The sequence below is a fragment of the Euwallacea similis genome, chromosome 9 (genome assembly GCF_039881205.1).
Source record: "Euwallacea similis isolate ESF13 chromosome 9, ESF131.1, whole genome shotgun sequence".
NCBI classification, from domain to species: Eukaryota; Metazoa; Arthropoda; class Insecta; order Coleoptera; family Curculionidae; genus Euwallacea; species Euwallacea similis.
Window position 1 is genome coordinate 1,431,739 of NC_089617.1, and position 21,260 is coordinate 1,452,998.

The 21,260-nt window shown below is 39.5% G+C and overlaps 3 protein-coding genes across 9 annotated transcripts; 1 reads left to right on the top strand and 2 right to left on the bottom strand.

Moving 5' to 3' along the window:
- Window positions 1-291: 291 nt before the first annotated feature.
- Window positions 292-1,242, bottom strand: LOC136411202 (uncharacterized protein C15orf61 homolog). Its single transcript, XM_066393700.1, has 3 exons — window positions 1,018-1,242; window positions 776-959; window positions 292-450 (listed from the first exon to the last, which is right to left on the bottom strand). Exons 1-3 carry the CDS (start codon window positions 1,141-1,143, stop codon window positions 323-325), a joined length of 438 nt encoding a protein of 145 aa, XP_066249797.1. The 5' UTR covers window positions 1,144-1,242; the 3' UTR covers window positions 292-322.
- A 161-nt stretch (window positions 1,243-1,403) lies between these two features.
- cyst (rho guanine nucleotide exchange factor 18 cysts) lies at window positions 1,404-20,178 on the top strand. Of its 7 annotated transcripts, none has more exons than XM_066393679.1 (26): window positions 1,405-1,803; window positions 4,282-4,520; window positions 7,547-7,822; window positions 7,878-8,054; window positions 8,136-8,244; window positions 8,294-8,683; window positions 9,248-9,346; window positions 9,464-9,530; window positions 9,588-9,702; window positions 9,752-9,831; window positions 9,886-9,989; window positions 11,350-11,406; window positions 12,251-12,304; window positions 12,358-12,604; window positions 12,658-12,868; window positions 12,977-13,518; window positions 13,573-13,730; window positions 13,837-13,946; window positions 14,104-14,124; window positions 14,968-15,146; window positions 15,619-15,876; window positions 15,939-16,171; window positions 16,225-16,405; window positions 16,461-16,740; window positions 16,814-17,085; window positions 17,141-20,178. In XM_066393679.1, exons 3-26 carry the CDS (start codon window positions 7,633-7,635, stop codon window positions 17,363-17,365), a joined length of 4,359 nt encoding a protein of 1,452 aa, XP_066249776.1. In that variant the 5' UTR covers window positions 1,405-1,803; window positions 4,282-4,520; window positions 7,547-7,632; the 3' UTR covers window positions 17,366-20,178. The 7 variants fall into 7 exon arrangements, with proteins under 7 accessions (XP_066249769.1, XP_066249774.1, XP_066249776.1 ...); XM_066393676.1 differs by lacking the exon at window positions 4,282-4,520 and having other exon boundaries at window positions 8,294-8,465; window positions 8,523-8,683; XM_066393672.1 differs by lacking the exon at window positions 4,282-4,520 and having other exon boundaries at window positions 1,404-1,803.
- LOC136411199 (tRNA (adenine(37)-N6)-methyltransferase-like) lies at window positions 19,856-21,259 on the bottom strand. Its single transcript, XM_066393696.1, has 3 exons — window positions 21,127-21,259; window positions 20,447-21,080; window positions 19,856-20,367 (listed from the first exon to the last, which is right to left on the bottom strand). Exons 1-3 carry the CDS (start codon window positions 21,198-21,200, stop codon window positions 20,179-20,181), a joined length of 897 nt encoding a protein of 298 aa, XP_066249793.1. The 5' UTR covers window positions 21,201-21,259; the 3' UTR covers window positions 19,856-20,178.
- Between the last annotated feature and the right edge of the window lies 1 nt (window position 21,260).

The following is a 21,260-nucleotide window of genomic DNA, read 5'->3' on the forward strand; positions in this document are numbered from 1 at the left end:
AATTGACAATTACCAGCTGATTGTCATGTCAGATTTTAATTAAATTTACTTCTGATGGATGAAGTTGCGTCATTGAGAATGAATGTACGCTACTCAGTATGCTGCAGTTGATAAATATTTAAAATTTGCGCTACTGCTACATGTTTTTTTTTAGATATTCTGGTCTCATCAGCATTTCTTTATAGTACAATTACATCTAAATTACTGAGACAGTTCAGGCACATTTTAAAACTTTTCGTTATTTAGCATATATTTACGTATCTGTTATAATATAAAATAAAACGAAATAACGCTTTCTTTCTCTATTTACTATTTCTATCATTTAATACAACGAACCTTTGTCCTCAGGATACAAGAAGTAAATAGTAATATCTCCTTTATCTGTGTGGACAGTTTCCTTGTGCCTAATCAGAAATATAGCTGCAATACCATAGGTCAAACAGGGCAATCCTGAAAATCGTCCATGTTAGGGTCAAATTATTAACCTGCTGTTAACTGCAAGCTTAATTTGATGAAATTCATCAAATTATTTGTTTCTAGTATAGTAATTAGCTAATGGTTAACTCAAGAGCACATTAACAATTTGGCCTTTATCAAATGTATGTTTGTTTAACTTGATTATCACAAAAATAGAAATATAGAGGCGTTTTACTAAAATAGTATTTCAATTTTTTAATCACTTAATTCATTTTTCCAACAAAATTTGATAAATTCTTTATATATTTCTTACAATAATTAATGCATTGTTATTGTACCAACCTTCTTGAAACCTTACCTAAATTAATAACTTTAATCGCCCTAAAAAATTGATCCTCCAAACTCAAATCCTGCTCCTTTCTCTTTGAGCAATGGTACTTAATATATGGGTAACAGCCTGTCCTGAGAATATGATAATTTGAATCCCCTACTTTCCAGTTAAAATGTGAATTGCCCCATTGATCATCATTGACACTGTTATACTAAAATAGGGCTAAGTGACGACCAGTCTGGTTGAAAAGTTGGTTGGATATACCTTACTTTAACGAAGTATGAGGTCCAAGGGGGCTCTTGGCATTGCTTTAGGTAGCTCGATAAGACTTCTGAGGAGGTAGGGAGAAGCAGCTTTTGAGGCCCTATTAGCGATTTGTAAACTTTGGATAACATTTTATTTCTATTAATCTTCTTTTAGTTTAGATATATATAATAATCTATTGTTTACATAATATACGTCAGCTGTTTTTGTTTACGATAAGTTCTAGGTTATGTTGTTTTTATGAGGTCTGTCAGACATATCTCATTTCTCTCACTAAAGCTAAATTTTTTGGTTAGATAAAGACAGAATACGGCTGATTCGTTTACTCATATTCACTATTCTTGTTTTTTATACTCCGACTGATAGAGAGCAATGTGGATTAGATTGACTAAACGAATCGTGTACCCTGACAAAAACGTCAACAAAAGCTAAAAATAATGGCCGACTTGCGACGTTTCCTAAAATTCCTTGTAAAGTCACAACAAAAACACTGAAAAAGCCACTAAAATCAGTCTTTTAGTGCTCGAAAACACGCGCTGAGAATCGTGCTAAAATGTAACAATTCGGTGTTTTCCACACGATTCGGCAAAGTGCGAATTTTCCGTGTTTGACCTACGTGAGTGCGGGCCCTACCGTAGAAGCGATTGCCCAATGAGGCTGCCTACTGTTGTATTTCCCACAGGTTTCATAGGCCCATTTCCGGTTTAAGACTGAGTACGAATTAAACAGTGAAAAGCACATTGAGTTGGAGATGGAGAAGGATCAGGAAGTGCTGCTTTCTGTGTCATCAGGTAAGGATTTTGGCTTGAAAAGTTGGTCTATCTGGACTTATGAGGCAGGAAAAGCTATACGGGTAAAGGGCGTGCATATTAGGAAATGGGGGCGTTAATCTTATTTGTGTTTGAAGGGGTAAGAAAAGAGCAGGTTTGCCTAATACCTAGATATATAATTGTATGGAAGTAATTTACTCATGGAGACATTGTGAGAACCTGAGAGGTTCTTGGTTTTACTGGTACTTCAGTCCTATACAATATTATATTATGGTGTCATGCGGCTTGATTTAATTTCCCCATTAACTTTGTAACCATTTTTATGATTCTCAATCTTGGGCCTAAAAGTAGCTTTACATATGATTGTTTAGTAGGTTTAATAGTGGAAGTGCATTATAGATGTGTCTTAATTTGGTTATTAACAAAACACACTTGTTTTTTAATTTTAATGTTTTTTTTTGGGAAGATTGAAGGCACTTGTCTTAGTTTTTCACATCTTAGAGAGAATTGCTTTTGCTGTGTGATTGTGAATATGGTAATCAGTGTACAAGTAAAATGAAAACTAGATCACGAAAGAAAGTCATTGCTTTATTAAGGAGAAAAATGTCCTGACAATCCTGGGAATCCTGTCCTCTCCTTACAATCTTATGCCTTTAAAAAAGATTTTCATGAAATGGTTTATTTCCCCATCAAACTTTTAAGGACTTACTCCCCTTCAGTACCTTCCTGACTTTAGATAATGTAGATGTAGAAATAAGAAAACATTTCTTTTTATTACAATTTTAGGTTGTATATGAGAAAATGTACAGATATATTAGTGATTTTCATCTAATGATGCAATAAATAAGAAAATAAATGTTTCAAAAAGCCATGAAGTCAAATGTAGTTCCTTTACCTTATTTTTTAACCTTGAAATTAAAAACTTATGAAAAGAGATGACAGCGTAGTATGAGAAACAATTGAAAGAAAAAGAAGGGTAAATTAAGGTAGCATGACAAACTTGTTTATTCTATTTTTTTTGCTACGCAGCCTTCACAAGGTTCTATCATTTTGAAAAAGATATTTTAAGCTTCATTCTATTATTTATTGTTTTTAAAACTGCTATTGAAAAACCATTAAAATCTGAGCATTACCTATGGATTTATAAATTTTGTTTCAAAGGGCTTTGAAGGTCGGGCTAATGACATTTTAATAGTACAAGAATGTCGGTGCTTGACTAAATTTCCTGATAATATAGATGTTGTGACTGACAAAGGTTTTAAACATTTAAGCCCTATAATTTTGCGAAAGAATTGTGGTTTAGCCAGATCTGCTAGTGTGTGTCAGAGTGAGGAATTAACTAAAGTACAGGTAAGAGAATAGACAGCTTGGGTATTCGTGTAGAGACTTATTTGCCGTATAAGAGAATTCAATTTCTTAAATCCATGTGCACATTTTAACATATATTCCATAGATCCCTTAAATGCTGCCATGATTATGTCATGCCGTATCATTATGAGCTCTTTTCTTGTATTATTATATGATGAATTTTTTAGTTACTTAGCCGTCTGGGTGGACAGATTTGAGGCTGTACGATTTAAAAATTTCCCGATTATTAGTGTTATTATTTATAATTAGGAATTTTTGGCAGTTCACGTGACATAACGACATGTAATTAAGAGTTAAATTCTAGTTTTATTTACCGCTTGTGAATTTCCAAGTAATTTTAAAACCGCTTTGACGCAGATTTAGACTCAGTGGTTTCTAAAATCTATTTCTTTCACTTCGCGATGGTTTTTATTTTTAATTTGTTTTAATTCCTGTTTAGCACTTTTTTTTTCAAAATAAAATTGTGAGGTTTCAATATGCGCGAAAGACAGTAAGGTGCCTATTTTTTTTTTCAGAGCCTTTACAAATTTTCATAATTTTGAGTTATAATGACGCTTTCTTGAAGTTAAGATTCTTTTAACCTTTTCCTATACTACCCCGACTCTTTGTGGTTATGACTACAAAAAAATTAAAACCTGAATTTTGAGCGAGTTACAAAAAAAGTCAAGGCCGTCAAATATGGTATTTTATATTGTTTCTTCCGATGTGGCGCCATTGGAATTAGTATCTTAAATCCAACTCCAGTGACCGTCATTGTCATGGTTAAGTTTTTTTAATGGTAAACTGCCCTAAGAACCCTGGAAACAAGTTGTCTAGTTAATTTAGCGTCGCCTCATTTAAATCACGGATGGGAGGAATTTAATCACCCTCGCTCAGCTCCATTTTTCACATTCAATCCTCATTAATATTGATAAGAACCAGCGCGTCATAGACCGGAGAGACCCCCGGAAAGGAGCGGCAATATCTCCTCTCCTCCTCCACTTTGAGGCGACAAAAGACGCTCAATCGCACGTGTAGGCTCAAATTGAGCTCTGAACGCCTCCGTACAGCCTTGAGGCAGCTCAATTCGCTCATAACTCGTCGATTCTAGTCGCCGATAATTATTAAGAGTTCGTCTGTTTTCCTGATTAGCGGATGTCGGCGGCCACTTCCTCCTAGAAATCCTTGCCAGAAGGACGGCCAGCTAAGCCCCTGGAAGCGTTGAGACGTTGGGGACGCGTGCGTCGCGATTCATCGATCGACGCAGCTGTCCAGGCCGGGCGTCCGGATCCTCAGTATTGTTCGCGCTTCCAGTTGGGACGGGTCGTCTGGATACTGCCTGGATTCTGTTTCAACGAGCAGGACAAATCCATTGAGCTGCCGTACAACAGGTACATTGTTGGATTTTGGGATCGTTCTTGTTGTTCGGCCTCCAGTTTGCTTTTCTGTGTTTTTATTCTGTTTGTTTTTCTTTGAGTGAGCACTTTTGAGAGCCCTTAACTCTCGATAAATGGTGATGTGCTTTTTTTATTTGGTTTTTTAAAGCTTAAAGTTTTGTTTTCAATAATAAAGCGAATGTGTTTAAGTTTTGTTTTGATTTGTTTTACAGTTTTTTTTAAGTTTAATGTGTGATTTTTATCTTTAGCAATAGTTTTAGGCGCATTTGAATAGTGACAGTTTCACGTCACAAATTGATATGATTATTTATTAAAAGTTTAAGAATTGAACCTAACACGGTCCTGTCGAGAATTTGGCTTATGCTAATTTAAACAGACAGTGCCGTATTCAGTTAAGTTTTGATGACATCTTAATACTAGTGATGATATTTGCTGTAAAAATACCGTAATTGATTACGAAATACAATTTGCATACATTTCCGTATATACAGTTCCAAAGGTCTTCTGTTGGTTTTTCCTATCGATAAAAATCCGGTAATGTCCAAGTAACGTCAAACCACTACAGATTTTCTCATTCTTATGAGGTTTAACATCAACAGTCCTAGGACGTTTTGGCGTCATTTCTGACTGTACGTTCTAAACATTTGCTGTTTTTTACTGCCAATTAAGGCACTATGACGTCAAAATGAGGTTACAAAACGTTTCTGTAACTCTCACTGGCAGCAAGCTCATTATACTTTGATGTTAATTTCGCGGAGTTATGGAAGTTTTTTCTCTTGATAGCTACCGTCACTTTAAAATACCGTTGCAGAATAAAGGATGGTTTATATTATCTGTTAGGTTACGGTTAGGTTAAATATTGTGACATTCATTTCATATCGTTTATTTGCATTAGTATGCGTGGTCAAGTCACGGTCAAATACTACAAAACGAACGCTATAACATTTGACTACACGGTGACCTGACTGATAATATGGGTCATAGTTCATTTTTGAAATCCGTCATGTCACAAGCAGGCTTTGATGTAATTTTTCGATCAGTTAGGTCCAGGTTACTGTGCTTTGCCACTGATTCAGTGACCGTGATGCCATGACGTTGTAAATCGACGTCAAAATTACGTCATTAATCCGCCCTTCTTCGCATTTTCTAGTTTTACAAAGTCTTAAGTGTAGATTGAAGATGCTGTTATTGATTCAGCTAGTTTAAATTTAATTTATAATTTTCAGTTGATGATACATAGTCTTTTCAGGAAAATGTTCCTTTTTCACTATTTCAAAGAACAATCTTCTGCAATCAATAAACTTTCCAAGGGATTAGTCATTTCCATATAATTCAGCGCAGAATCTACTCATCGTTTAATTCCACAAAACCTCAAAAAATGACTCAAAACGCTGTGTGTATGTATAAACCCGTTCCGCATTTTCATGACACCCAAAACTTATTACTTCTGCAAAATATTTTGAAGTCTTATTTAGCACCTCAAGTCAAATAAACACAAAACGTTACGTGGGCAATAAGTAATCTCAATTATTTATTTCCAGATAGCAGCTCCAGCATTGAAAAAATAATTATTCTCCTGCAGGTTGAGGGGTTTATTTTAGCAGGTGTAAACCGAGCGTTCAACGTTTCAGCCCTGACATGTTCAGATTTTCAGAGTTAAAAATCCCCAGTAGACCTGAGCTGTTTTCCCCTAAATGAAGCGCCTTGAAAATGGCGACTAACAAGCGGCGGAGGGCCGTTCTTGACCCACTTTCGGCTCCCATAAAGCAGCGAGGAAATTGATGGAAGCGGAGTTTCAATGTCGTCTGTTTTGTTTTTGTGAGAATAAAAACCTCTATGAGGAATAATCACTGCAGATTAGTCAGTTCAGGCAACGTTTACACTATCCACTCATGGTTTATTTAATTCGAATTCTGGGATAAACGATAACTTAATCGTCTTATGAGCTATTTGCAGCCAAATAAAAACATCATCCACCAATAGATTATCTGGTTTAAACGTTATTCCAGTTAAGGTATGCTAGTGACTCAGAGGGGGTGTATGTGCAATACTTAAGGGTAATTGTAAATGTCTTCGAATGTACAGATTTAGGGGATGTCGGGAACAAGAATTTTACATTCTTTTACTACCTAGAGATATTTTAGACATTTCCATAAACGTCACACTTGCCGACGAATCAACAAATGTGAACATTTCCGTAAGTGTCGCAAAACTTTAAGAATTCGGCAAAGACTTAAAAACTGTGGAAATTCACTAAGAACTTCCCGGAAATTTCCATAAACGTTCCACTTCGCAACAAATCAGACACGAATAAACGTTCTTAATGTCGCTGTACTTAAAGGAACAAAAATATTCGGCAATTTTCGCTGCTTCAATTCTTGAAGAACCATTAAGTATGAAACCTCGGTCAGGTATTTCTCAGTTTGCAGGACTAGTGACTTTAGGAAGGAAAAGTTCATAAATGATACGTTTTTCGAACCACCATAAAAACGGCAACGTTACCCTAAGTGTCGCTCAAGTTTAAAGACAGAAAACAATTACGATATTCTCAAATATAAGAAAATCTAAAAAGATCTAACTTTGAATGTAAAAATATTATGCTTTTCCTAGACGTTACGTCTGCCGTGTATTTAATTGACTTCAGGCATTCAACTTCGGTTAGAAAAGGAAATTATTATGTTTTATAATTGAGTGGCGGGTTGGCGGCCAACATCAGCCTCTCAGTCCAGAAATAGCTCCGCCGTCAGCGTGGTAATCGCACGTTATTTTTGACAAGTTTCAATTCCACTTTGTTGTTTTTGTATGTCGCTTTAATAATAATTGGAAAATGTGAAAATAAACTTCATTCACAGTGTGCCTCCTGACCGCTTCAAGTTTACGGTCACCTACTCTTCTGGAAACACCGGTTGTTTGCTGGAATTGCTTCGTTAGCCGAAATTCTTCGCAATTCTGTTATTTACGGCTGCACATACACGTGTGTATATTAGTTCAAAATGTTGTTTTAACATGTCCATTTTTAGATGAATGCGGCGGAAGCGGTGGCGAGGCTGATAGTGACGAGGACGTGGTCACCGACTACCACTCAGCAGCCGCCTACGAAGCCGCTATGTTGCCGGGAAATACTACGGCAGCTGCCCCCCGGCCGCCTGCCGGTCCTCTGCCCACCATCAGCGTCACGCCGCACTCGCCGGCCGCCGCCCCTAAGACTTACGCTGTGCTGGAGGATAGCCTTCAGCAGGTGCGTGAGCTGCACGAATCTGTACAGCTTATGAGGAACGCCACTGCTTCAGGAGGAGGTCAGAAAAAACTCTGCTTCTGTCAGCATCGATAACTGTCTTTTATTCATTAAAGGTTATTCGCATAATTCGAGAGAGTTCGCAGCGTTTGCTTTGAATCCGCTGCTCGCGCAGGTCGCCCGACTGAGTTCGAGTTGTCCAGTGTTGAACGAAGCTGGACACGAGCCTGAGGCATTTGGCGGCTCGCTGGGTTCCTCCCCACTGCACCTCCCGCCCAGTAGGAAGGGCAGCGGTGAGTTTTTACTCTTTACGCTATCCTACGGGTTGCACCATAGATGAAAACTTAATTTTTACTATTGGGGGGTTTGTTTAGGTACCCAGGATTGGCTGTCACAACCGGAAACTCAAAGACGGAAATCATGGACTGCCTTGGAAGACTTGTCCGGCACTGGGAAGATGGGCAAACATGCCAGGCAGAGAAGGTAAGATTGTCTATAAATCAGGTCATAAAATTAAAATTTCCTTCCGAAGCATTTCCTTGAGCTCAATGGAATCGGAAGCGGACGAGTCCTCGTTAATCGACAACGTAGATGGGAGTACCGTGCGCCTCTTGGGGCCGGAAGCCCCAGTGGTCATCCGCCACCGCACACGAGCTTCCACAGGAGGCGCCAGCACTCATTCTCTCAACGAAGCCGATTTGCAGGTTTTCGCCGAAACTCGTCCACGAGCACGCCCTTTCGCTAATAACGGGCGGTTTCAGAACGACTTTAATAAGATCAAAGCGAAGCGGGAAGCGGAGCAGATGCGGCTGCTTCCGCAGCGGCTGCCTCTGCAGAAATCGGTGTCTACCCCGTCGATCATAGCGGTGAGGGACTTAGCACCGGAGCCGACTTTGAGCGGAGCGCAGCCCACTTTACCAATGTAAGTTTGTTTTTATTTTGTGAGTGTACTTTTTTTTGTCCAATCACGGATTTTGAGGCTTGTTATGTGGGTTTTTGCACTTTTTTGTCCGTCATGCTTTGGAGTGAACGATCAGGAGAGGATGCAACGGGTTTAATAATGTCGGTAATATTCGGGTAATCCTGCCGACCGCATCAAACTTAACAAGGTTTTAAATCTGAAAGTAATCCTATCGGCTGTGCCAAAATTGGAGTGTTCATAAGCAAAGAAATGTTACCGGCTGCGTTTTATGCTGATAAAAGTCTGAAATTCGTTTTTCCAATTAATCTAAGATGATTATTGTTATAAATCAAAATAATCATACCCATTGCGCCTTACGTGACACTAGACTTTTGACGCAATGGTAGTTTACGCATCCTACCGCTTGTGTCAATTACTGTCGCAGTTCTTGTCGATATTTAAAGCCTGAAGTAACCGGGAAAACAATAAGTTCATAATGATTTAAATTTATCTTTTGGAAGTCTGCTCTATTCCGAGCTAAAAATGGTCGAAAGTAGTGCATGTGCTTAGCTTAACGTGTGACAGGGGCAGACCAAGCGGCACCGAGAGCGAGACCGAGGAAGAGGGCAGCCGTTCGGGGCACTTGCCGCACTATGACGGCCGCTACAAGCAGCATCTCCATGAGTAAGTACTTGTTTTTTTCGCTCCCTTGCAGCATGCCGCGTGTGTCCTCTTTCGTACTTTTTTGTTTCTGTTCTACAATTATTTATCCCCTGTTGACCACAATAATTCGTTACACAGCATCCCGTATGACAGGAACTCGGAGAAGAGGCGCAAGCGTGGCAGCTTGTTCTTTAGGAAGAAGAAGGTGTGTTTAAGTCTTTCGAATTGAGAAAATTTGTTGATTATTTTTCTCTATGTTTAGGACAAAACCAAAAAGGTTTCCTCCCATCAGTGGGTGTCGGCCTGCTACGGCTCCTGTCAAATCTGTGACGTCTGTGCAAAACCTCTAAGCAATAAGCCCGCCCTGTATTGTGAAAGTAGGTAATTTCTTCAAGAATCTTCTCGTGTTCATAATTCTCGTTTCAGCTTGCGGGACTACCGTTCACCAAAACACGTGTAAAGACAATATTTTAGAATGTATAAATGTAAAAATTAAAAGCGCCAAGGTGAGTTTTTTTCTATTAGATGAAGTTTGGGGGTTTTGTTCAGTGGTTTTTCAGAGCACGAGCAAATTGACGGGTTTCGGGGTGCCCCTGGGAGCAGTCAGACACACCTCTTCTAAGCGGGGATCAGGCTCCGCCCCTAATTCCGTGACTCCCACCAGGTAAGTTTGGTGTTGATAAGATTGGAAAATGTAACGTGAAATCGGGTTTATATAAGAGCTTACTACAGTCGCTGCGTGTTTTAGAGGTAAAAATTATACAAAATTGATTTAATATGGAAAATTTAGTATTTTGGGTGGCAGAGGCGATACGAAATATGGATAGTAAATAAAGTAATAATATCCGGTTATTCTGATATTTGCGCGTTTTCGGTTGTAAGGACCAAAGTAATGAAGCAATTTCCTACAGTGACTGCAAGTCTCACATTTTAAATGCAAACAGACGGTTATTTTTTCATATTTTCCAAAAAAAATTAAGCAAGAATTTTTTCAAAAGTTAAAATAGTGTAATGTTTACGGAATATGCGCTGTGGATTCGTGGTTTTCGAGGTGCAAATCTAATTTAATGTGATCAATTGTTTAAACTACCTTGTAATATATTAATTTCACGATGGCGACTGGTAGATAGCTCTGTAACTGGTTTGAAAATATGACGCCATTTTGGTTTTCCATAAAATGCCTCTTGCACCAACATTTTGAATTCCAACACGAGATGGCGATATTTCGTTGAAACGGAAATTTTGTAGTCTCTTTAAATACGCATTTTTTTCCAAAAATATATTAATGATGTTGACAGGTATGACATTTGCGCAATCAAGAACTATGGCGCAACGTTGCCACCTCACATTTTTTTGCAGTTATTACAAGAACTAGTTCAATACGCGTTTGTTGCATAACAGAAAGTTACTGTGTAGACCTTTTGACAGTTTTGTGTTGTTTGCGCTAGACTTTTGTAGACTTGGCGATTGGCATGCAGAAGAGTCGAGACTCTCTAAACGCGTAAACTTTCTCTCTCGCCTTCCAGCCATTCTTTTTCATTTTTCAACCGAAAAATTGACGTGTAATTTTCTAGAAATATCTAGCTCTATATCAGCTATCTGCGTACGTTCTTTAGGACCTAATTATCGTTGGTAATTGTATATATTTACTCATCACAAGTGTCTAAGGCTGTTTCACAGAAGTGTAAATTGATGCAAGTGTGGATTGGCCTTAGCTAGTAGTTGTTAGGTATTGTCTTAAGTCTAAGGATGCCACATACATATGTATACTCTCACAACATACTATTCTCTCTCTCTCTCTCTCTCTCTCTCTCTCTTTCTCTCTCCTTCTTTGTCCTGCCCCGCTTCGTAGCTTCTTTGCTTCTTTTCTTTTCGATTATTACGTGTTTGATGTGTACAATTGCACCGAAAGCGTCAGGAATGTTCGCCACTCTCTCTCTGTGTGTGTGTTTGTCTTGATGTTTAAATTGAACTGGGCGTGGCCAATACTACATATAAATGTTCCCCACCCCTCCTCTTTATAGGAGGAGCCAGCCGGGCTATTCGCCGTGGCGCAGGGTCGCCACCAAACTGGGAGTGAAGTAAGTCCCCCGTAGCCTAACCTCACTTCACCGTCTTGTGTCAGTTTTTCCTCTCCTGTCAGCTGTCATTTTCCCCTCACCAACCACTTTTGCACGCCTAGCACCGCCGCCGCTGTGCGGCGCCATCGTTCTTTCTGTCTTTCGGTTCAACGCATCTTTTTTTATTTTTTGGTTCGGAGCATGCGTTCGCAGCCCTCCTTCATTTCCACCACGTTTTTGTTGAGTTGACGCCGCCCCCGCCACACTCAAAACGATATCTTTGGTTTTTTTTCCGTTATCTACAAGGTGAATATATACATTTCGTCCTATCTTTGACATTGATTTTATCGAAGAAATTGTTAAATATAATAATTTGTTTTTTCAAATTTCTGAAAACACCCCCGACATGATGAGAAATCAATCTCACTAGCGTGAAATTGAATTTTTGAATTTAACGTTTTTCAATAAAGTCTGATGAGCTAAGGTTGGATGGAAATGTGAATAATTACCCTGTATAGAGTGTCAGATGCAAATGAACAACATGGGGATTTGGGAAACTGTAGGAGATTACAAGTAAATTAGAGAATATTTCGCCTTTTCTCTTATTTGCTCAACGACCGAAAAACAAAAATTTGGAGATATTTTCCGTAAAAAACCGTAGTGTAGCACATATTCCTTTTTAAATATTGAAATCGATTAAGAAACTTTTGCTTGTAACTATAAATTACTACAAGTTTTCTAAAATTTCCCCAAGCTGTCCATTCTAATTTTGGATACCTTGTGTACTTCCCACCATTCCATAGATACATACTTACTTTCCGTGGTGTTGCCACCCTGATTTGTAACAAGCTTTGCCTTCTTTCAGCCAAATTCTGTATGACGATAAAGATGGACACCACGACCACCACGACGGCACCAAGTAAGTCCCAACTTGTCATAAAGATTCAGAATATAAAAAAGCTTTTTAAACAGCTACGCTGATGATGTGGCCTTAGTACAATCGGAGTTTCTCTCGGACACCACCGTAACTGCATCAGATTTATGTACAGATTTAAGTTTGGGCTTACATGAGTCCGAGCCAGATACATGGTCTCGCTTCGTGGGGAAAGAAGTAGCCGGAAAATTGAAAGGAAAAGACGAAGTGAAACGACAAGAGCACATCTATGAGCTCATTCTCACTGAAAAGCATCATTGTATGACGTTATTGGTCATGCAGAAGGTATTAGAGTCTCTAATTTTGTTGGAAGAGGAGTTGTAGCGGAAGCTTCTTAGATCTTCGTAGAAGGACTACAAAAGTACTTTAATTTGGGACCGAACTTGGAGCGCATGTTTCCAAGATTGACGGATTTGATCGAGCTGCATTTGGGGCTGTTATCCAGGTTGCGGCATAGGCAGAGGGAGGGGCCGATTGTCAGTTCTGTAGCTGATATTTTACTGGAACAATTTTCTAGGGAACATGCCGCGAAGCTTAAGTCAGTTTATGGTAAGTTTTGAAGTACATTAAACGTTTTCAGAAAATATTTATGTTTTTGTATTAGCGATGTTTTGTAACATAAATTGTAATCCATATCTGATTCCGAATCTCTTTCAGGTGAATTTTGTAGTCGAAATCGCGACGCCCAAGAAATCTACAAATTTTATGAACAACAAGACCCCCGTTTCGGCGAATTCGTTAAGCACTGCCAAACCAATCCGCTGTTAAAGAAGAAAGGATTCTGCGAGTGTATTCTCTTCGTCACTCATCGACTCACCAAGTACCCTCTGATTATTGACGCTATGATCAAAACCAGCAAGGACAATCGCGACGAGCAGGATACTCTTAAAAAAGCGAAATCTCTGATTAACGCGATTTTGGTAGAGGTGAACTCGCAGGTGGCGGAGAAAGAGAAGGAGGACCGCAAACTAGACATTTACCATCGTATCGATGCCAAATCGTTCACTGTGCATCGGGGGCACAAATTCAAGAAATCGGATATATTGCAGGGCAACCGTTCATTGAAGTTCGAAGGAGTCGCTACGCTTATGCGCGGGCAACAGAAGATGCAGGTGGTGCTTGTCATTGTGCTCACAGACGTATTATTTTTCTTGCAGGAGAATACAAACAAATACTCGTTTTTTACTCCTGATAATAAGGTGCATTAGCGCTCTTTTCACTTTGTTTGAGAGAACTTAAAGAGATTGTTTTAGGCGGGAGTAGTTTCCTTACAGAAGCTTTTAGTGCGAGAGAAAGCGGGTCAGGACTCTAAGGGAATTTATCTTATCTCTTCAAACCCTGCAGACCCTGAGATGTTTGAGCTCAAAGTGCATAAGCCTAAAGATAAGCAGGAGTGGATTAAAGCAATTAGGTGAGTAAATTTTCTACTTAGAATTTCTTATTTGATCTCCCCGACTTATTACGGGCACATCAAAAATAAATTACGGACACGTAAAAAATGAGCTATTTACCCTTAGGGAGGCTGTGCAGTGTTGTCCCGAAGAAGAGGAAGATCCTTCAACGATGAGCGCAGAAGACCGTCAAGGGCTACTTAACGCCAAGCAGCATGAAGTGAGGAATTTGATCGGTGAGTTTCAGGTTTTCAGGGGGGTAATTGTATGATACAGTGTACATATTGACACATAAATGCATGTCTGCGAAACTCCATACATACTCACTTTACGTTATTGCGGGAGCAACGTTGGTGTAAATTGTTGTTTTGTCGTGCTCTGTCTGGTGCGCAGAAGCCGACGCGGACTTGGAAGGTAAAATTGGCATGCCTGGAAGTTCTGTTAATCATTTTTTTGGAGGAGTTGTGCGAGAAAGACTCGTAGCAGTGCTTCAATTCAGAAGAATTGCGAATTTTACCTGGGGTTAGGTCTGCAATGCAGACCCATTATTAGAATTTTGGTGTTTCTTCTGTAAATTTGATATTGTATTTGCATGCAATATCACTAACAATCGCATATATTATGAAAATTTTTTTGCCAAATTTGTTAGGTTAAAAATCGGGTGTGCATGCAGTCTATGCATTTTTTAAGGAATTTCACTTATTAAATGCTTGATTCAATATACGAGAAGATGTATCCTTCACAATATACTAAGATGAAAACAATAAATTGGCTAAAGTCACTTGGCAGTAGATCTGGGATGCGTGGAGCCCAAGTTGCTGAATTTTGTTGTCTTTTTGTTAAAATGTGCCAAAAGCGGTCTCTCACATGACAGATTTCAAACAACTGCAGAAATTTCGAAGCTTTTTGAAAGTGCCTCGCTTCGAGTCTTTAACGCGATGCATGTTGGAAATTATCGTAAATTCAATATTTAAAGTGATATTTTAATCTTTGTGTGGTCACTTTCACTAATTCAACTAGTTTAAAACTTACTACGCATGTGTAATTTTAGGTAATCGTAGCCACGTAGCACCCAAAAATACCTAGTAGATAACGGCGGTGAATTGCCCATTGTTGCCTTGTGAATAGTTCTCTACTTTTGAGTCGTATTTTGCGACAGTATGTTAGGTTTTTTGATCAATAATATCTTTTGCCGTGCATGTTCTCTCTCGCTTGTTCTCATATCTTCAATCGGAATGTACGCAATCGCACTTTCAGCCCTACTACGGCAGAACGACATCGAGCAGGCACTACTGCTGGAAGAAAAGATGGCGCTGCAGCTCAAATTGTTGGCGGCATCCGGCTTGGAGCCACCGTCGCCTCCTACCTACCGCCATCTGGTGAGCGAGAGCGCTGACACTGGGCAAATGTGGAAGGAAGTCCTTACTGCTGTGCAGGTCTCTTATAAAATTCAATCTATTCATGTTGTTTTTGCGTCAGGTATACATCTTATAGTTGTCGTAAAGCGGGAGCAGTTACTGCACATTGTAACTGTAAAATTACTTCTCTTAGTATGATGTCAAAGTGGTAATTCTCAGGAGATGTGTTCGGTAACCTTGGGTGTCAGGATTTTGCATTCTTCTAAGTATGATGTTACAGCAAAGGATTGCGATCTGTCAAAGTCTCATAATGATGAAGAAGTATTTATCAATGCAAATGTTCCCACTTTTCGAACGGTCGTGCTGTCAATATTATGAAAAAAATCCATACCCGAAGATACTGAACACCTTATTGAATGTTTTGGAAATTGACATTGATTTAATAAGTCGCCTATTATATATCAGGAATCTGTTAAATTGACGTAAATACAAGGTGAAAGGTTAGTTGGTCCGCTGAATTTTTTTCCTGAAATCGAACTAATTGGGACAGGAGGTGAGCCAGTTGGCTAGTTCGCTTTACGCCACCGGTACCAGTTTGTCGCGCAGCGTTAGTTCGGCTGGAGAGCACCAGAGTGACACATACGTGTCTCCCATCCTACCCAAGAGGGCAGAAACCTTTGGGGGATTCGACAACAATCAGCAGGGCCCTATGCTCAAGTCGCAGGGTAAAAAGTTGAGCACGTCGGGGGCAACCCCTGCCGGCACTCCCGATTACGAGAACTTGAAGCCCGGAGATTCAAGACTGTTTGTATGTATTATTCGCTGAATTTTTTTCCGATTAGATATTCAAAAAGAGATTGTGTTTTTTAGGAACGGTTGCCTTATAGAAACTGTGTGATATCCGGGAAACCGGTGATAAACGGTTCGCTTACGACGACGACGAGTAGTGAATTGCCGGTAACTTCTGCAAATTCGGGGGGTCCTCCGGACGCACCCGCGCTTCTTTCCTTAGGCCGCGAGCAGCAATATGCAGCTATCCAGCTCAGTCATTACGTATACACGTTATTATGCATTATTTCGCAGCTGATGACTACGAACGGCAGGTAAGAACTTGGCTTAAATTCGAAAACAACTGGTTGGGACCGAAATACTTTAGTCTGCAGGCGCAGATGTCTAATGTGAAAGGTGCAGACAAGCTGTACCGACACAACCAGCAACTAGAGGAGCTGCGTAATTTGCAGGACAAATTAAGCGGCGAAAAGGCTTCCTGGGCGGCCACGAAGGAACAGGAGGAAAAGGAACTGGAGGAGAAGCGACAGGAGTTGGTGCGCTTGCAAGTATTGGTGGTAGGGATTACTTGCTTTCAGATTGTTTAATTGAGAGTTTCTTCAGGAGCAAATCCGGGCGGAACAAAACGATATCTCCCAGCAACGCGAGCAGCTTTACCGCAAAATGGAGGTACTGTCCAGTCAGGGGTTGCTCATATCGCCGAATGTGGCCTTCCCGCCGATGGCGGGACCCACGGACGATAGCAGTAAAGATAGTTCTGAGGATAGCAGTCCACAATCGTCAGACACCTCATCGGCAGCTTCATCCGCCACTCAGGGTAGTTCTCTCACCCACTCAGCCTCCACCGTGGACAAGAGAACTAAGGAGAGTAAATGGTGCAAAGGTTAGTGAGAGTGTTTTATTGAATTTTAGAAAAAAAACTCATCAAAACTTATCTGCGACAAACTCCTTTACAGGTACCAACCAACCAAAGCAGCATCTTCCGCTCAACCTCATTTCTGCCACTAATCAACAGAAGGTGTCCCAGAACCTACCGATCAAACAACAAATCCCGCTGAAGCTAGTCTCTAGGCTCAGCACGGGAAGTGGCGCCGATTCGCCTAAACAAACAGGTCCGCAGCAGATTCTACCGTTGAAGCTTAGCCAGGATGAGAAAATCCGACGCACTAGCACCTCCGGTTACCAGAGATTGTCCGAAAATAGTTTCAGTCCTCCCTCTGAGGAAAATGTATGTATTAAATCAATGAGATGTGACAACACTGCCAATTTTTTTTGGGGTTTAGACGCCAACAACAACAGTTGCGCCCGTGCATTCACGGACTGGCTCTAGTCCGGCGATGATGCAGCAATCACCGCCTTCTTCGGGTGGCTCCTCTGGTCACGGCCACAGTCCGACCGCCGCCTCGAAAGCGGCAACGCGCACCAACACTTATCCGAAGTTTCCCGAGAAATTCAAGGTTAGAGGCGAGCAGCCACCCCCGCAAGACGAGGAGGTGATCTATTTCTGACGGTTTTGGAGGGCCACCAACTATCTGAGCTCCCTGATCAAGGGCAAAGTTTGAGAGACATTATTTTCACTTAAATAAGTCATTTGCGGTGTTGCCAAATGTATGGTTGGATAACAAAAAATGAAATGTGGCAACGCCGACAGAGAGGCGCAAGCCGATTGGATGGAAGACTACAGTGAGACGTGTATTTAGTTAACCTCTACGTTGCCAATTTTCATAGATAGCCTGATATTGTCAAATGATGTGAACGTTTTCATGGTATAACTTTGGCAGCGATGGAAGAGTATCAACCAGATGTTTCCAGTCTATTTTGACCCTGTTTTTAGCAGAAATAAGGCGGCACTCTCATAGGGAAGTGAGTATAACATTTTTAACTCACGGGGAATAAAGCAGCTGTTGTCAAATATTTTTCATTCCTTCACACAACGGAAGTCTCACTGATTTTTTAAAAAAATCAACAATTTTTCATTAAAACTAGTAATTCTAAGATTTGACAATAAATTAAAGTCCATGATCTCAACGTACAGCCTGAGGTGTAAATTTAGGAATGTTGTTATAAAAATAATTCGGCAGAGTAACTGTCATTTTGATATTAAATTAGTGCATTTCAAAATCTAGATGCACGGAGCTTTGGCAACACTGCTCGAAAAGAACTCGATATTATTGGACTATTTTCGTCGCAGTAGATTTGGTGCCCATAAGCAGATTTGAAAGTTAGAATTGTTTCGAACAAATTTTTGATGGTGTAGAAGTTTAGCAACATTGCCAAAGGTCAAAAAACTTATAATTATCAAAATTCTTCTTAGCCATTCACCTGCCAGTCGTGTTTTTAAGGTTATATTGATGAATGGACACGACAACTGTACACGTCAAATGACAATAACATGGCGGTAAGTTTGGTCGTCAAAATGGCGTCCCACTCGTGCCTCCATCCAATCGAATGCATGCTCCGATCGCGTGCTTAGCGTTAGCTGTAAAAAGTGTGTTTTAGGACTCTTTAAGGATCTCTTGACAATACCCGACTCAGCTGCTGCACCTGGTTTTTACTACTAGTCAAATGCTTTCCCGTTTCGTCTTTATATATTTTACAAGAACGATGTTAATTGCTCACTCTGCGTTGCGCCGTGTAAATAAGTCTTTCTCTCTTTATTTATTTTGCTCATTTTCTATCATTACGTAGGCTAAATACTCGACGAATTTTTATCGTTCCGGAACTCTCGCGTCTTCCTTTCGTTACCGAAAACGTTCTCTTTGAACTGAAAATAAAAAAATATGGAAAAGAATCTCGTGACAATACGTAGAACTAGCGCCCTTTGGGGTTTAGCTTATTACTACCGAAATGTTGTGTCAAACTTGTACATAAATCTATTCTTTCGATTCCTTAAATTTTTAGTCCGTAAAGGGGGAAAAAGTAGAAAAAAAGAAAATTTATAAATCTTGGAGTGCCAAACGATGAGGTTTCAAAATGTTGAAATGGTGGCATTACGAAAAAGAATTCAAAATCGCCTTAAAATAACACCTAGACGTAAAAATTGAAATTTATTTAAGTTGGATTTAAAGCTCATGTGGTATAAATTTGACAACCTTATCGCGATATGCAAAACGGTGGATCTACCAAAAAAAATAATTAGGTCTTTAATTTTGGAAAGAATTAAAACTGCGGGCAAATATTTATCGCCGTTTCAACATCTTAACACCTCAAAATCCCAATATTTTCAACGTTTCGAGTAGATTCATCCCTGCTCGTCATTAAGCATACACTGCTTTAGCGAACCGGCATAAACCTGATCGAAATTGAAGAAAAAATAATAATTTATTAATATTTAGATAATCAGTAGATCTTAGTTGAAATGTTGACATTTTTCGGAGGCGCAGCCGCGTTGCTCTAGTACATTAACGAGGGTTGTTGTGTATGTTATATTATTACATAAATTCTATTTTTCCACGCAGCTTAAAGCAGATTCTGCGCAATGAAACTAAACGGCCTATTTTTGCGTCACAGACAGAGCGAGTTATTTATTTAATGTGGAATAAACACTATTGTATGTGAGAGGTCGGCCCTTTTTTGCTTTTCTCGTTTGAGATTGGCTGCAAGGTCACGTGTAGGGCAAGTAAATGGACACCGTGGAAGCTTTGAGATTCCAAGATGGCGTCAGTTTAGAGTGTACAGCCATTTTATTTTTATTAAAATTACTTTCAAAATGGCTGCACACAAAACACCGTCTGTCTAAACAAACGAGCTTGACCGAAATTATCGACACTATGCATATGCAATCGCTGAATCTTTAAGAGAATTTGGTAAAATCTTTATATGACTGTTTTGTTTTTGTGAATCTACCTCCTAAAACTCGAATATTTTAATCTTTCTCTATCTGTCTCTCGAATCCTAAGAAACTAGGTTGTGATTGTGATATTTTGATGCATTTTCTCTCTTGCTCGATGAATCGTGCAGTAAAATCGTGTACTTAACTTCTACTTTTCAGCGACTAATTTAGAATAATTCATCCATGTATTCATCTTCATTATTAATCGTCCTCACCACCCTCTAGGTTAATAAGTATTATTTATTTGTACGATCACAGCATATTTATTGTTTTAACATTCCATAATATTCTACCGTTTTATCATTATTATCAGTATAATCTATAAAATACACGGAAATATTTTATTTTTCTATAACATTATCATGCGTATTACTGGGGTAGAAAGTTGAAAAATGTTTATTTTACAATACGTAATAGGCATAAGTCTTGTATATAACTATTGAAACTATTTATTGTAAATGAATTTTACTTAAAAATGATTTTTCTTGACTACGTAGCTTTATTTTGAAAGATTTTTAGCACTTTAACTTTCCGATTTGCGTTGTCGAATACGCATTCCACTGCCAGGTCTTCAATGTTCCAAGTGTAGTGTGAAGAGCCCAATTTGCGTCTCAGATACACCGATCTGGGGTCTTCTTGCAGCACTTTAGTGATCAATTCAGCTTTTTCTCTGGCAATCTGATTTTTTACATAGAATCCGTCGATAAAGGATGCTTTAAAGTATTACAAAAATACTGGAAAAAATCTTACATCTTACCTGAGTATCTAGAGCCTCAGCCTCAAAAGTAACCTCTAACTTATCAACTGACAGCTCAGAAACCCATCTTGGCACATCCACCTCCCCCTCAACTCGATCATACCTAGGTATATATGGCTTCACATCAAGCACTGGCGTTCCATCTACCATATCCACCCCTGAGAAATAAATCACTCCTCCCTTGATCCTATCAAGTTGCACTAAGGAAAGCCCTATAGGGCAGGGTCTATGAGGAGATCTAGTGGCAAAAACCCCAAGCCTTTGTCCATCAAGCCTTGGAGGAGCCACTTTGGCTTTCGCATGTTTGCCATGTACGTGGAAAACAAAGATTATCCATAAGTGTGAGTAATTCTCTAAACCTTCTAATAAGTGGCTTGGGTTAGAAAAGGTTTCTTTATTTAAAGTGAGGCTTGCTATTGCATTACTCATAGTTATTGAAGACTGTCGAGCGGTTCCTCGTATACTAGGAAATTGGGAGTTTATCGTGCCAACAGGGCTGAGATTTAACTTTGAGTTTTCAAGGGGAGTTGGGGGTGCTGAGGCTTTGCATTTACAGCATTGTCCCTTTTCAAGGAGACCTCGAATGTTACGGATTTCTTTGCGATGCACGTGCTGAAGGGTGTTCAGCTGCTTTCTAAAGTTTTCAGTACAGTTGAGAATTTAAATGCGATTTTTCATACCTGAGGTTATTTATTTCTTGTCTGGCAATAGTAAGTTGTTTCTGTAGATTGCTGGCAACGTCTGAAGTGGACATAGTGGGACCCTAAAGGGGGATTCAAGTGTTTATTTACAAACTGTGACGTTGAACGTAACC

Excerpts from the sequence above, each read along its gene's own strand:
- cyst (XM_066393672.1), top strand. The coding sequence starts at position 1,764 with ATGGAGAAGGATCAGGAAGTGCTGCTTTCTGTGTCATCAG. Across the intron at positions 12,305-12,357 it reads GACCACCACGACGGCACCAA|CTACGCTGATGATGTGGCCT; the intron begins GTAAGTCCCAAC and ends CTTTTTAAACAG. Across the intron at positions 17,086-17,140 it reads GTCCTCCCTCTGAGGAAAAT|ACGCCAACAACAACAGTTGC; the intron begins GTATGTATTAAA and ends TTTGGGGTTTAG.
- LOC136411202 (XM_066393700.1), bottom strand. The coding sequence starts at position 1,143 with ATGTTATCCAAAGTTTACAAATCGCTAATAGGGCCTCAAAAGCTGCTT. Across the intron at positions 960-1,017 it reads GGACCTCATACTTCGTTAAA|TATAACAGTGTCAATGATGA; the intron begins GTAAGGTATATC and ends GCCCTATTTTAG. Across the intron at positions 451-775 it reads GATTAAAGTTATTAATTTAG|GATTGCCCTGTTTGACCTAT; the intron begins GTAAGGTTTCAA and ends GACGATTTTCAG.
- LOC136411199 (XM_066393696.1), bottom strand. The coding sequence starts at position 21,200 with ATGTCCACTTCAGACGTTGCCAGCAATCTACAGAAACAACTTACTATT. Across the intron at positions 21,081-21,126 it reads CAAGAAATAAATAACCTCAG|AAAGCAGCTGAACACCCTTC; the intron begins GTATGAAAAATC and ends TGAAAACTTTAG. Across the intron at positions 20,368-20,446 it reads CTGAGGCTCTAGATACTCAG|ATTGCCAGAGAAAAAGCTGA; the intron begins GTAAGATGTAAG and ends GTAAAAAATCAG.